General features: G+C 40.8%; 1 protein-coding gene across 14 annotated transcripts in view; it reads right to left on the bottom strand.

Annotated features, from left to right (window-relative positions):
* Window positions 1-764: 764 nt before the first annotated feature.
* The window catches only part of RAPGEF2 (Rap guanine nucleotide exchange factor 2), a 382,443-nt gene continuing 368,655 nt past the window's right edge, over window positions 765-14,552 (bottom strand). For 7 of the 14 annotated variants that reach the window (XM_019521717.1, XM_019521719.1, XM_019521720.1 and 4 more), the window contains 6 exons: window positions 13,354-13,506; window positions 12,127-12,249; window positions 10,455-10,680; window positions 7,738-8,297; window positions 3,613-3,918; window positions 765-2,851 (listed from right to left, as the gene is read on the bottom strand). In XM_019521717.1, coding sequence (XP_019377262.1) covers window positions 2,826-2,851; window positions 3,613-3,918; window positions 7,738-8,297; window positions 10,455-10,680; window positions 12,127-12,249; window positions 13,354-13,506 — 1,394 coding nt within the window. In that variant the 3' untranslated portion in view covers window positions 765-2,825. The remainder of the gene's footprint in view (window positions 2,852-3,612; window positions 3,919-7,737; window positions 8,298-10,454; window positions 10,681-12,126; window positions 12,250-13,353; window positions 13,507-14,552) is intronic. The other 7 variants (XM_019521723.1, XM_019521724.1, XM_019521730.1 and 4 more) reach the window with 5 other exon arrangements.

Below are 14,552 nucleotides of genomic sequence, written 5' to 3'. Positions count from 1 at the left end.
GTGAGGCTGCAGCTAGAGTACTGCATCCAGTTTTGGGCCCCCCACTTCAGGAGGGATGTGGATAGGCTTAAGAGTCTAGAGGAGAGCCACCCATATGATCAAATGCCAGGAGAGCAAGGCTTATGAGGAGAGGCTGATGGACATGGGAATCTTCAGCCTGGTGAAGAGAAGGCTCAGGGGGCACTTGGTGGCTGCCTATAAGAATACAGCAGGGGTGGGGAAGTATATGGCGGGGTGGGGAAGGGTAGTCATCAGGACCTGGGAGAACAGTTGTTCACCAGGGCTCCCCAAAGGATAACTAGGTCCAACAGCCACAAACTTATGGAAGGCCGATTCAGACTCAATATAAGGAAAAATGTCTTTACAGTCCAAGTGTCCAATGTCTGGAGCAGACTCCCCCCAGAGGTGGTGCAAACACCTACTCTGGACTCATTCACAAGGCATTTGGAAGTTTATCTTGCTGGGATCATTTGATCCCTGCAGACTTCCTGCTTCTGGCAGGGGGGCTGGACTCTATGATCTCACGAGGTCCCTTCTAGTCCCTAATGTCTATGAAATCTATGAAATAAAGTCAACATTTATATTACTTATGCCCCACAGGTTTTATTGGGACAATCAGCTCATTTTCTACCTCTAACTGCTTCTGAGGCAGGGTAGCCACCAAATATCGTCCATTACAGTTGAGCAGTGAAATGATGAATTTTCAGAAGTTAAGCAACAAAAGCGTAGGTTAAAAAAAAACTCCACACCAACTTTACACCTCATTACTTGGCAGTATCCCTTTAATATTCATACACAAAGAAGTAAATTCTTTTCATAGCTAAATTTGTTCAAGTACGTAGAACACAAAATATGTAAAAATCAATGTGGACTTCATTAATGTTATATTTATTTATTTTCCAGCTTCATACAAACTGGATGTAGAAGCATAAACATAGTACATTTCTACCATTTTCAACAAAAATATAACCAATATGTACAATTATTGTATTAAAAATACAAAAGGGATACAGACTCCACCAATGTCTTTCTAAAAGACATACAGGTACAAGTAGTATCAAAAGTATGAGGAAATCACCAGTTAATTGTACATTCTGCACTTGACATCACAGAGCGAACTGAGATTAGCAGTCCTATGGTCTACAATTACTTAATGCTTATATAACATTTGTGCAACTTGTGATAGAGCTAGGTTTCTTTCTTTCTATATGCACATGAGGTCCATAGCCTAGAGAATAAAACTGGCAAATAATGCATATTACAAGTAAAATTACAAATGCATAACTGACAATGTGATATATAAGCAAATAGACAAAAGCCGTGATAACAGGAGAGAGAATTAAATAAAGCACTGACATTTTTGATACAGTGAAAAAACACTGCAATTTGATCTTTAAAAGTTGAAGCTATTTACGTTTATCTACTGATCAATATGATCAGCTGAGTTCAATGGAAACAAAAAAATCCAAGACCAGCAGTTCCTCACATTTGAGTACTACTCGGAATGGCAGCCTTCACTTTTCCGGAGTCTGTGCAAAAACAACACAAAAATAGAGGGGAAGGGTCATTTCAGTCATTATAGGGTTAATAGCAGCTGTGAGCAGGTGGTTGCTACACGTTGGCCTTCTCTACACATGCAGTGTTCCATAAAGCCATTAACAGTTGTGACTATTTCTGCATTGCAAAGGCTGGCAAATCTAAACTCATTATTTGTCATTATTTAAAGGCTTGTTTATTCCCTAATGCCAAGTCAATAAAGGGAGAGTATTAGATCAGTATTAAACAGCTGACAGCAGCTGTGACATCCCAGCTTGCCTTCACTGCAATATTATCCAGTTAATTTTTCTCTTAAAATAAACTATGCTTCTAATCATAGTAAGAGAGAGAGAAAGAGAGAGAGAGCGACAATAACTTAAAGGTGGGGTTGCCATCTGTCTCATTCAAATGGGACACTTTCTGCAGTATGCCATCCTGTATTCCACAAGGCACAGGTATGGGACACAGTGCCCTGTTTTTCTCCACCAGATACTCGCAAGCACTGCATTTACACAAAGCCAGCTGACAATACCAGTAATTCAAAAAATGTACACTTTTGAAGAGTCCAGGGCGGGGCACTTTAAAAGTGGAGCTCAGTCTGTCTCACAACCCTTGCCTTCCATTCTGCCATACTCTGCCATGTGATACTCGTTTTGTTTCTAGGAGCCCAGGCTGGCAACCCTACTTAAAGGTATGAAATAATACTGTACTTATGATGCAGCTGTAACATTTGCTGTCAGAACACAAATATACAGAATTGTAACGAAGGCATTGTAAACAAGCAAACAAGCACTGTGTCCTTGAAGGATTTCAATGCATTTTTCTCTTTGTAGGTTAAAGGCCAAATGTAGTTTGACAACTAGCTTATCTCATTATCCCAATGAGACTAAGTGCTAGGATTGTGATTAAAATCTAAAAGAAAGATTAAAAAACCCTTCCAGGCATTGGGAAGTGCAGCCAGAATTAATCATCTTGATGTGATGATCTTGGAATTTGGAATGATACTGTGTGATGTGGCAGACAGCGACAGTGGTAGCTTGGAGATTGCTGCACTGTGCATTTCAAGCAACACAGTTTGAAAAGTGCCAGGGCGATTTCTTCACAGTATTTCACATGCAAGGGAGAAGGGGGAGGAAGGGGGAGAAGAAGCCCCATGCTGCTTTAAGGCAGGGAAGGAGGCAAATAGGTCCACCATCCTTTCGTTATAGTTCCAAGGCTCCTGTTCTAGGGACATCTTCTTGTGCTCTCCTTTAAGGTGGCTCACTCTGGATCCAGAAGAGCCCCAGTTCTTAAACAGCGGAGACTTGCTCATCTTCTGCAAACACAAGAAAAGAGGGGGAAATGAGTTGTAACCCCTTTAAAACAAAGCTGCTCATAACCAAAGTTTACTGGTGTTCAAAGTCATCATTCCTCTGTAAAAATTATGTAAATTAAATAATCTCAGGTATAAACTGCTATTGTAAATGAAGTGAACTAGCTTTGACTAAGTTTTACTTGAGATGAACTTGTCTTTGCCCTCCTGAAGAATACAGCATTCAGCCAAAAGCTTCTAAATTTCTAACTGCTTAGTGAGGTATCTTGTGACCTTCCTTGGATGTTGTTGGCCAGAAATCACTTTCTTTTCTAATGCCATTAACAAAACAAACGTCTTGCAGCTGAAGTGGCTGGTTAGCTTTACCTACTGGAAACATCAACACTTCTGAAGGTAAAGTGATATACTCTCCCAGTTGCATGCACATGAAAAATATGTGGCAGCACTTTTATGAAATTAAAAGTTTTGCTATGCTCAACTGTAAGGTTCAACTCACTAAAAACTGCACATAAAACTTCCTTAAACACAACAGTTTTGAATTAATTTAGCCACTGTGCCATTAACAAAAAGAAAGATCAAAGATGTTTTTAAAATGTAGGTGATAAAGCAATATTAATTTATTGCAAGAATTTCTCTCCCTACATGCTTGTGCGTATGTAAGACATAGCTTCTACCCAGGGAAACTCCAGGGTATGAAAAAGTGCCGGTGCCCTTTTAAAATCTAAATCTTGCTCAATATTTGGAAAGTATGATTAGGAATTTACCATCCTCTTCTGTGGAAAACCCTTGGGACTGATAGTGAGCAAGACGTGGGTCTGACTCATTTGGTTTATGCCACTGAGGTTTGTTCACAGGCCTGCTAGCTGAATGACTATGTGACTGCTGTTGCGAAGCTGAAGTCCCATGGCTCTCACATGTTCGTGCCATCATCCTAGACCGCTGAAGTGCTATGTTGTAATCTGGAGGTTTTCTGGCAGGATGGGAAATGCTTTCCGCAAAGTCAGCAATAGGTATTCCTACATAACCAGGAGGAGTTGGAGGTGGTTCTCGATACCGGCCCTCTTTTCGGGCTGCAGTAAAAACAGCAGACTACTATTAGAAATGATGGCTGAGGAAAAACAAGTACAAGTAGAATAAAACTGTATCAGTCAAAACTTGTATCAGTCCAACAGGTGTGGACCCAAATAAGAGTCAATTTACAAACAGAAGAAGATTCTAGTATTAAATAGCATGCAATGAATATAGTATCTTGAAAAAGGAATCATAAGCAGCATTGTTGGCAAAATACAGCATGTGCAGTATGACTCTATTTCTGTCATGTAGGCAATCCTTATGCAAAAGCCAACCTCCAGATTTTAACTTGACAAAATATCTTATTACACACTAAACTGTACACAAAGCAAATGGACTCCAGTCCTGCAAAAAGTTACACATTAAATCAACACGTTGCATATTAAAAATCAAACAATTTACAGAATTACACACAGTGCAGAAAGCATATATAAAATGCCTTTACAGGACCAACAATAGTAGACTAATGTTTTAATACATTGCCAGTCAAGGGGAAAAAGCAGCAGCTGCCACAAATTCAAACCACACAGGAATCCAGTCATCTCATTAATATATATAACAGCGTATCTGCTGCCCTACTATAAATATACCCCATAAAATTGGGTAAGCAGAAGGGATTTTTTTCCCCTACTCTCAATACCGTAGGCATACATTATATATGTAATTCCTAGATGAAATGGCAATGGTATGCCTATGGTATTGAGAGTGGGGAAAAAAAATCCTTTCTGCTTACCGAATTTTATGCTAGTTTCTAATACTATGTTTTTCAGGATGCAAAGATCTCTATACATTACCTACAAATGTCAGAAATGTAGATCAGACAGGACAGGCCACCAATAATATCTGGAAACTTAAGAAACTGGAAAGATCTCCAGAATATTTAAACACCATTAAAAACACTGAATGTTTTTAAGATGCGTCATAAATCTCTGTAGAATTACAGGCTTCTAGGGGGAGGACTGAAGTGATGAGAAGGAAAAATAAATCCCAATTTACAGAAAATAATTGTAAGAATATTTATAATAAGATATTTGGAAATGCAAGTTCTATATAAATGCTAGTGAAAAACATGCATTAAATGGATAAAGAGGGAGCATATTTCTAGCCATCTCTTTCAGAAGACACGCTATAAGAACTGCAGCAATATTTTAACATCTAAACAGACTGAATGAGGGCACCAAGGTGAGCACTCTAGATTAGATCTTTGAGAGTGCAATGCTCAGCAACGCATCACTTAACCTTTTGGTGTCTTACTATCTAGTGGAATCTGGAGCTGTAAGTTGGGCAGTGAGGCTGTCTGCATTTAGTGCATAGGGAAGTCAGACACCCAAGTAGAATGGGATGCACAAAAGCTAGTGTGCTGAAAAGCCAAAGGGAAATGCTGAGGAACTGTTCTACAATGGTGCTCTCTCAATATCACCTGCTGAAATGGTTTTATGGAATATGCAGTGCCCCACAAGCAGTGGGCCAAAAGAGCATCAGTTCTTTTTTCTTGTGCAATGATGCTCAATCTCCAGCCAGCAGGGCTCCCTACAGGTCCAGAAATATGCCAGTAAAGCAACAGATACACTGTTAATTGCCCTTCCCTGCTGCTAAATTTCTAGACCTGTGCAAAGGCCTACAGGCCAAATAATGTAGCCCTGTGCAGCACAGTGCACCAATGTCCAGTTGGACTGGTACACAGGGTTGTTCTGCAGCTAGATCTGGGCACGTGGGACCAGACCAACATACAGGATTGCAACTGGTGACCAACCCTATGTGCCAACCTAGCATTGGATCTGGCCTGCACACTCATCCACCCATAGGTCCAGAAGGTCAGGCACCACGGGACTAATGGATAGAGTATTTGCTGGGAAAATAAAAAGACACCTGAGTTCCAGTTTCTTATCTAATGGGGGATTAAATGTTTTACAGAACGTAAGTTCACATACCCTCAAGGTAGAGAAGGGTATTGAACCTAAGTCTACCACATGCTGGGTGGGTACTGCAACCACCAACATCATCTCCTCCTCCTCGCCCAGCTGTTTTCTATACAGGGTCCATTGTGGAAGGTGTAGCCAGTTTACACAAATAGAATTGAACCCTGAGGTAAGAACATCTGTTTGGTGGGCTTCAGTGGCCCTTGGGTGCCTAGCTGCTCACCACAGCTCAGGTGTGGTTACATCACCCAGTGAACTTCCAGGGAACTTCACTGGAGAAGCAGAGAAAGCTTATGGATTGTGCCTCGAAGGTTACAACCTATATTTTTGATTTGGCACCTAATAAAGTCTTTTTGTAGGATTTCAGCACATAAGACCTTTTGAGGATCTGGCTCTTCAACTCATAAGGAAATTTAAGCAATAGTATTGACATTAAATGCCAGCAAGAAAATATTAACATCACTGATGTGTTAATGGTCCAAGTGACTGGTTCAAGCTGTCGCACATTTTCATTTCTTATCTGAAAAGAAGTTGACTAAAGGGTGATCATCTCCTACAAAGACTTACTCGAAATAATGCAGTATGAAATGCACTATTGTTCTCTCCCTTGGCTCAGGCCCCAAATCTTATGCTTTCTCTTCCTTTCCTATGTGTTTCTTTCCTCCCTTCCACCCTTATTCCCATTGCTTCTTTTTGTGTTTCGGAAAAGATAACGTATCTGTATTTCTCTCCTGCCATTTAGTGCCTTAACCACTGTCAACCTTAGGATACGGCAGGATATAAAACTAAAAAAATAAAATGAACAAATGAACTCTGATTTGGACTGAACTATAGGGTTGACCCTACTTCATCCACAATTTGCTTCATTACTTTATTTCACTTTGATCCCACTCACTCCTTTTCCTATTCCCATTTGAAAACAGCAGCCTAACTATATTAATATCTCGACATACTGACTGACAGCTGAATGAATGTCTTAATGACAGGTGCAGAAGACCTATATAATTGAACTGACCCAACCCACTAAGTTGCATTCTGATGCTTCTCTGGTGAAGTGGTGTGTGGGGTACAAAAATGCAGGAGCAATTTCTCCACTGGTGCTGGACTGGCTATAAATTTCACTGGAGCTTTCAGTCTTACATTTCTTAAAGCTTTATCAGCTTGAATATTTTAGAACTAGGCCCCCTTGTGGAATGCTTGGCTGCTTTACATGACAACCAGTCTGGAATCATACCTGTCAACTCTCATCTAGCATCATGTTGAACGAATGAGAGGTGCAATATTAGACGGGCATGACCAAGACCCTGGATGCAAAGACCTGTCTTTCAAGGTTTAAGGACATTCAAATCTACATTCAGTTTGAGGCACTGACCCAATCATAAGTTATTCTAGAAGACGGGCAGTGAGAAGTAGTGAAGAGGGCTGAGGGAATAAAATGACCCTGTTTTAGAGGTGATAAAGTATCCACAACTACTACTAAAATTGCAAGAACCTGCAAAGCAAAGCCCTTTGGGAGTGGGAGGTGGAAATCAGGCCACATTCCCAGCAGTGTCTATGTACAGACTTTGAGGCCCACATTAATCATTCACATTTGACAACAGCAACTAACTATATTAATATCTTGACATACTGACCTAGAGCTGAATTAATGTCTTTATGTTTTGTGACCACTCACAAAATAAGAACAAGTGGCCAATATTACTCAGAATGAATAAGCAGTATAAAACTATATTTTCCCTTGCAGTAAACACTCAGTTATAGGATAAAATTTGGAACAGACTATGAAGTGACTGGCTTTGCTATAAAAACAAATCAGTTGAAAGAAAATTATTACTACAAAAAATCCAGGAGTATATACAAATTAATAGATTGCTTCCCGGTAAACAAAACTTAACTTACCAATAAGCCCCTTTGCACTACTTGATGATACTGCTATATGAGCAGGCATGGAAGCTGGCTTTGTCTCCTCTGCTGTTACAGATGTTATGCTACTGGTTTCAGCTTCATTCGATACATCCTTCCCACCCCTCCGCTTTATGGTACCTGTATCACCTTCTGAGTCCTCGCCCCAGTAGCCTGTGGAGGATGCCCAGCTTGCTCTGGATTGTGCTTGATCAAGGCCCTCCCTACCTTGACTCTGCCTGCCATACTTTGGGCCATGATCGGGGAACATCATCTGGTCCATATGACTGCCTGAGGCCCACAATCCTGCCCCATCTCCTGCATTATCGAAATGAGCATGTCCAAAAGGAAGAGTCTCCCAGCTTCTCTGGTGTTGTATTGTCTGTATGTTGTCATGAGAACCGCTTGAGCAAGAAGTCCAGCTGCCACGACCACTGTCTGCTGCATCAAGTGAAGCTCGATCCCCCTGATCCTGCGATAGCTCCTCTGTACTGGGAGAAGAAAGCACTGTGGCTCCAGCATACAGGCCTCTGTTCTCTGACAGTGGTGCATATGAACTGCACGTGCAGTGAATAAGAGAAAGAAAGATATTACAATGAGGTAGTCAGTGTTAATCAGTAAATAATGGGCAAAACTGAAACATTAATTATTTCATAAACAAAGAGAATTTGATAGTAAAGGAGAAAAAAGTGATGGAGACATCTACCAATGCAGCTTTTCATGTCCAGGAAAACCTTAGATAATTTGTACTAAGTATTAATGACATGTTCAATTTTGAATACAGGACATTCTCTCTTAAGATCATCCTTGACACAAAAGGTCTCCAGCACTCATTAAATAGGTATCTCAAAAATGTGGCCTGCTCTGTGATTCTATTCAAAGGTTACATCACAACCTTGAAATTGGCTTTCAACAGAGGCAGACAGTGTTCACATGTACAGAATAAAAGTATCCTGCCTGATAGATTGCTGGATTTCCTATAGCTTATGCCAGATGGGGATTATGCAAAGGACTGGTGAGCAAGGAACAACTGAGCCAAAATTCAGGGTTTGTACCTTTTGAGAAGTTTTGACATTTTGGATTTGGTTTCAAATACAAATAAAACCATTTTTTTCCAGTATGCTTTTGCAAGTCAGATTTTGTCAAAAGTCAAATTGTCAAAAGTTTTGTTTTGGAAACACCAAAGCACAGTATTTTGAAAGCTATATAATGCTGCCTGGGACCCTGCAACTACTGAATGAACTGGAACTGATGCCGCCTTAGTCGGGGAGGCACATGCCTCCCCTGCAACCAGTCCTGCTGACCATGGGGGGCTGGGGGTCCCCTGCAGCCCATCTTGCTGCCCAGGGGACCCCCGCAGCCAATCCCACCAATTGTCCCAGCCGATCACTGCAACTGCTTCTGGGAGTGGCTGCAGCCGCTGGGGGGGAGCGGCTGCAGCGATCGACTGGCTCTTGCAGGGGGGGCACCAGAGCTCCCATCTGCCCATCGCCTAAGCAGTGAGTGCAGCCAGTCGGCAGGTACACCGGTGCTCTTAGGGGGTGCAAGTGCACCCCCTACGTGTTGCCACTGCCTGGAAGTACAGTGGTGACTCAGTAGCTCATCACAGATCCAAGCAGGGTTCCTACACAGCATTTTCATTTGCTTTGATTTATCCAATCTAGAAGTGTTTGAAGCCAAACAATGAGTTTAATGAATCAGCATTTTCCTATGAAAGCCTCTTCAGTGAGAAATGAATACTGACTAGCTGTTAAGCTGGCTCTCACTGAGTTTGCACAAATCATTTGACCTCTCTAACTCTGTCTCTCTTACCAGCAAAACAAAGATACATAATAACTAGAAGTGCACTGATACATTGGTCCAATATTGGATTGGCACCGATATAAAGAAAATTGATTACATTGGAAATTGGTCTGATGTGCCTGATAATTTGGCTGATTAATGCTCGTGCATGTATGCAGCCACAGTGCAGCACACAGGCAGCGAGGAGCACAGCCCAGCAACTTGGAGAGCTGTGTGCAGTTTTTAAGTCTGTTGTGGTGGAGAGGAGGGAAGGGATATGGGGGGACAGATTAATGCTGCCCGTGGTGAGGGAGTGGGGCTAGGGTAGGCACCACCCAGCCAGGGTGGAGTGCAGGTGGGGTGGAGCCATGTCTCATCTGGGGGGTGTGGGGAGGAGGAGTGGTTCCCACCACTGTGCGCACCCCAGGAGGGCATGGGGGGTGTGCCCCCCTGGATCTATGCAGGGTGGGGCAGGCTGCAGCTGTGGGCTGGGGGTCGTGCCAGGCTTTTCCCGGTGGGGGATGGGAAGGAGTGGCTAGGCCACACTGTGCTTGGGGTGGGTGGCAGTGACACTGGGAGAAGAGCTATGGGGGAGGCTGTAGCTACCCCAAATTTTGCCATAACCCCAATCCCCTCCCAGCACAGCCACCGCGTGCCCCAAGCGCAGCCCCCGGAAGAGCCCACCACAGCCCCTGGCCCCAGCCCACCTCGCCGTGATCCAGGGCACATGGGTCTTGAAGGATACAGAGTAAGTATGAAGTGATTACTGTTAGTGCTACACACGTTAGGTGCAGGGTAGGAAGAGGCTAAAGAACTCAAATATGTGAGGAGATGCGATAGTGATCTAGATGAAAGAAGTAGAATTTTCCTTCAGAGGAGAGAAACATTCATAAAAAAAAATCCTTTTAAGTGTAAACATGTAAGATTCCTACCCTAAACTGTATTGATCTGGTTCAATCATGGTTCTTCTATCAATCCTCCCCACACCAAGATTAGTTTCTACGATGCTGACAGAATGCCTCTGTCTTCTCTCATCATGTAACGAGATTGGCATGGAGTCAAAAGAGGAATTGCTGACAATACTAGATCTGGAAGAAATTTCGCTGTGACCAGAATCTGAAAAGTTATCCACTGTGCCACTAGGAGCCAAAGTATAGCCTGCATAAGGAACAGCATCATGTTAATCAGGCATTCCAAGTTTGCAACCAAAATACTTGTTACAGACATTTTCAACATATGATAGACATTTAGTATGACTGTTATTAGAGTACATAACGTTTTGAAAGCATTTATTTCATGGAGAGCAGCAGTGTGTGAGGCACAAATAATGCAATGGGACCTTTAATCTAATATGTATTTTATGTCTGATTGGAGTTAAAAGTGACAACATGAAATATCTGTATTTAGAAAAGTTTGCCCCTCTCTTTACAGAATCAAAACCTAGTTTGTCACAAGTATGTTTGGATCTCTAGCTTTATGTGAAAAATACTTTTGTTGATAAGAATTACATTTGCAAGTTTATGCACCTAAATGCTCTCAAAGATTAAAGGGAGTATAGGCATGTGGCTGGATGATACCAGAATTCCATGTAGATCCTCTCCTGTGCAGAATTTTGTCTGCTCTACAAAGCTACATTTCAGGGGTGAATTGCAAATAGAAAATGAAAACTACATTAAGCATAAATGTCCACGCTGAAGGCTCCTCTACTATTTAGGCTGATGAAATGCCTCCAAAACTTTTTCACTCACCTTTTCAAAAGCTGTCATACTTCTAAATCTTGGTGGTATTTGGTAAAGTGATAACATTATTAATATAATAATGTTAATACCAGGCATCAAATGGATTGTGGTGAGGCTTTTTGGATTAAGTTTATCCAAAAATGTAAGATTGTCAGACTTTGGGATACCATCTATTGTTTAAGCCATGCTGGATAAGAGCAGAAAGAGAGTTTTTTGCTTAAGTTATTACAACATAACGTTGTATTAACGACCTTCCAGTTAAGTTAAAGGTCACTCAAGAACATGTAGTTGGGCATAAATTAAGTTTCCATTTTTGATTTGCCATTCACCAGTGAGCTTCAAGGAAACCTCAACTGAGCTTCCCCCATTCACACTTGCTTAGAATATAGCTCCAACATTGCTACATATGATTAATTTACAAGGGCATATTTACAGATATTAATTTCATGATGCCATTAATCTTGAATATGCTTTATGGTTTAAAATCATTTTCATATTTTGCTTTTCCAAGTATACAGTACTGCTTCCTCTCCATTTAGCTAAACATAGAATCCTGATTCCTTTTTCAAGAAAAAAAACACAGGCATTGATCAAATGTGATCAAAATAATGTAGATTTATTCCCTCCTAAAAGGTTATTGAAAAAATATATACGCTGAGATCTTACAAAGATTAAAGCAGATTATCAAAGCCTTTTCTGCATAAGATCCTCCTCCATCTCAACTTCAGAAAAGATCACTTAGGCAGAGGTTTTGGGTATTTGTCTATGCTTTTGAGAGGCACTCTCCCTCTCCCTTTTTAGAACTCTCTTTACCCAATTGTTCTTGTGATTATTCTTTCCCTTTTTGGTTCTAGGTAAACCCCACCTATCCCACAGGTCCGTGATGCATTGTTATTCTTGTTACTGTTCTCACTTCCAAGAGAAGAGGAGGAACTGGTTAGGTCCGACAGTCTGGAGCCATAAGATCTCAGCTGATTGCCACTGCCACCTAACAGGATGAGAAAAGGGTTTAGATATCCATTTGACAAAGAAAATAGAGTGCAATACCCACATGAAATGCATGTGAGTTTCAGTTTCTTAATCTGGCCAGAAATTATTCCTACTCTTTCAGAGGCCAACATTCTTGCTGTGTGGGAGTTCAACTGTGACCACTCTCATTCTCCTCCCCCTTAAATACAAGCCACTAAACTGATTTTTATATTTATTTTAAAGGAGTGGAAGGAGAACTTAACATCAACGTTACCTGACTACGTTATTGTATTTCCATAGCGGCATTCTTTTTCCCCCTCTTTTTTTTTTAAATAAAGAAAAGGCAAGTATCTATGTTTTGTTTTTTGGAGTTGTTTTTCCCTCTTTAAATCCAATGAAAAAGGAAACAGGATAGAAATTAAACTATTTATCACAATTTCTAAATAATAATGCTTTTCAAGAAAAGAGAAATAAATGCTGATTTGGGTAGCCATGCTTGGCAGTACTCTTACTGAATGAATATTTTACTGAATAGTTCTTATTAAAGTATCTGAGCAAGAAAGCTTCATTGTGCAATACTATTCTTCAGATATTTACCATTAATTCTTGGACTAACCATGCTGCAAATAGACAGAAAATCTAAAGCATTGAGGGTCTCTGTCTTGAGCCAATCTGTGCAAATCTGTCCTCGTCTTGCATGGATTTCTCCTCATCTAGCACAACTGCACAGAAGCTACAATGGACTTTAATCTTGTTAATTCCTACAGCAGTAGGCAGTGGATTGGGTTAATGCACCCACTGTTGCCTTATAATGGCATTGTAAGGTCAAAATATTTCACCCATTTATGCTACCATTGGCATAAAGCAATTGAAGAAGGGATCGTGGTAGTCTGAAACAACAGTAATGCAAGTTATGTAGTACATGGGGTCTAGACTGCTTCCTGTCTTATGCTAATATTTCCTAATGCCTCCATTGGAGGGTTGCTGCTCTTCTCCCCGGCTGACCTTCCCCATGACAGAACACAAGTGAAGGATTCACTACATCACCATAATTCTCTCAAAGCTATTTCTAAAACTGGGAGGTGAAAAGAAAAAGATACAAAATGTAGTATGTATCTTATACCTTTCCTTGGAGAGCTCTGTGGTGAAGTGGGAGGAGAAGACATCTGTGAAGATGCATTTGATATTGTGTCTTCAGCTTGTTTCTTGTGACGCTCCAAACTTCCTTCCTCAGACAAAGAAAGAATTTTCTTTAAAGCTTGTGGTGAGTTAATGCCTTTAAGAAAGGAAGAATGGAAATATATGCATAAAATCTCAAACAATTATACAGTGTGTTATTAAAGGAGGACACTGTAAATGGTAAAATGTTTTTAGGCATTTTTCTTTCTTGAGCTACTGATACTAGTTTCAATAATAAAGATTTTATTTATTGTTTCTTTTTATGGTATATTGTCTACTCCTACATTTTATTCAGCTTGAAAAATGAAAGCAGACCAGTCTCCTTCAGCTTCTGGACCATATCCATTAGCTAACATGCTGCTGTCACTGGGCTTCTAGTAGTTCACTTAAAAGGTAACTTTGTAAATGTTGTTCAAGGATATACTAATCTATAATCTGGGATATAGCATCTTGATGGCTACTCGAATCCTGAAAATCAGAAGCATTAGAGATGCACATCCTCTGACCGATCCAGGTGTTTTCTGAATGGTTATGTAGAAGGATCTCACCTGCTCTTCAGTTCCTAAATAGCCTACAAGGTCAAAAATACAAAAAAAATACAAGCATATATCTGGAGAGGTAATATATTTTTACAGCTGTCTCTCCCTGGAGAAGATCTAGGATATAAAGACTGAAGAAATCTTCTAAAATAGACATCTGATTTGCACTTTTTTCCCCTCAAATGAGAGAGCTTTGCTGCTTAAAAGTGTAAATGGAGCAACTTTGACAGATCTGAATATTTTAGGGGTGGAAATGTTCTTCAGGTATGGCACAGAATTTGTCTTTGATCTGATCCAGAATTATTTGATCAGCCCAGCCTAATTGGTTTTAAAAATCCTTCACACCTTGAGCAAAAGAGGATCGACTGAAGCGTCACAGCTAATTCAAGCAGCAACTAAGGAACTTGAGTAATGCTAAATTACTGCATGCTTATTTGGTTACACTAATTCTCTCTGAGACAGTCTAAACAATATGTATAGAGCCTGACAGCAGATGGAGACAGAACAGACCAAAGCTCTTTCAAATCATTGCATGTATAGGGACATGGTTAGCTATTTCTTTGCACTAAATTGGCGTGGGCAGTTATTTGGGCTGGGAGGCCAC

The sequence above is a fragment of the Gavialis gangeticus genome, unplaced genomic scaffold (genome assembly GCF_001723915.1).
Source record: "Gavialis gangeticus isolate Ggan-Ray unplaced genomic scaffold, GavGan_comp1, whole genome shotgun sequence".
NCBI lineage: Eukaryota > Metazoa > Chordata > Crocodylia > Gavialidae > Gavialis > Gavialis gangeticus.
This window is presented reverse-complemented; position numbering and strand designations above follow the sequence as displayed.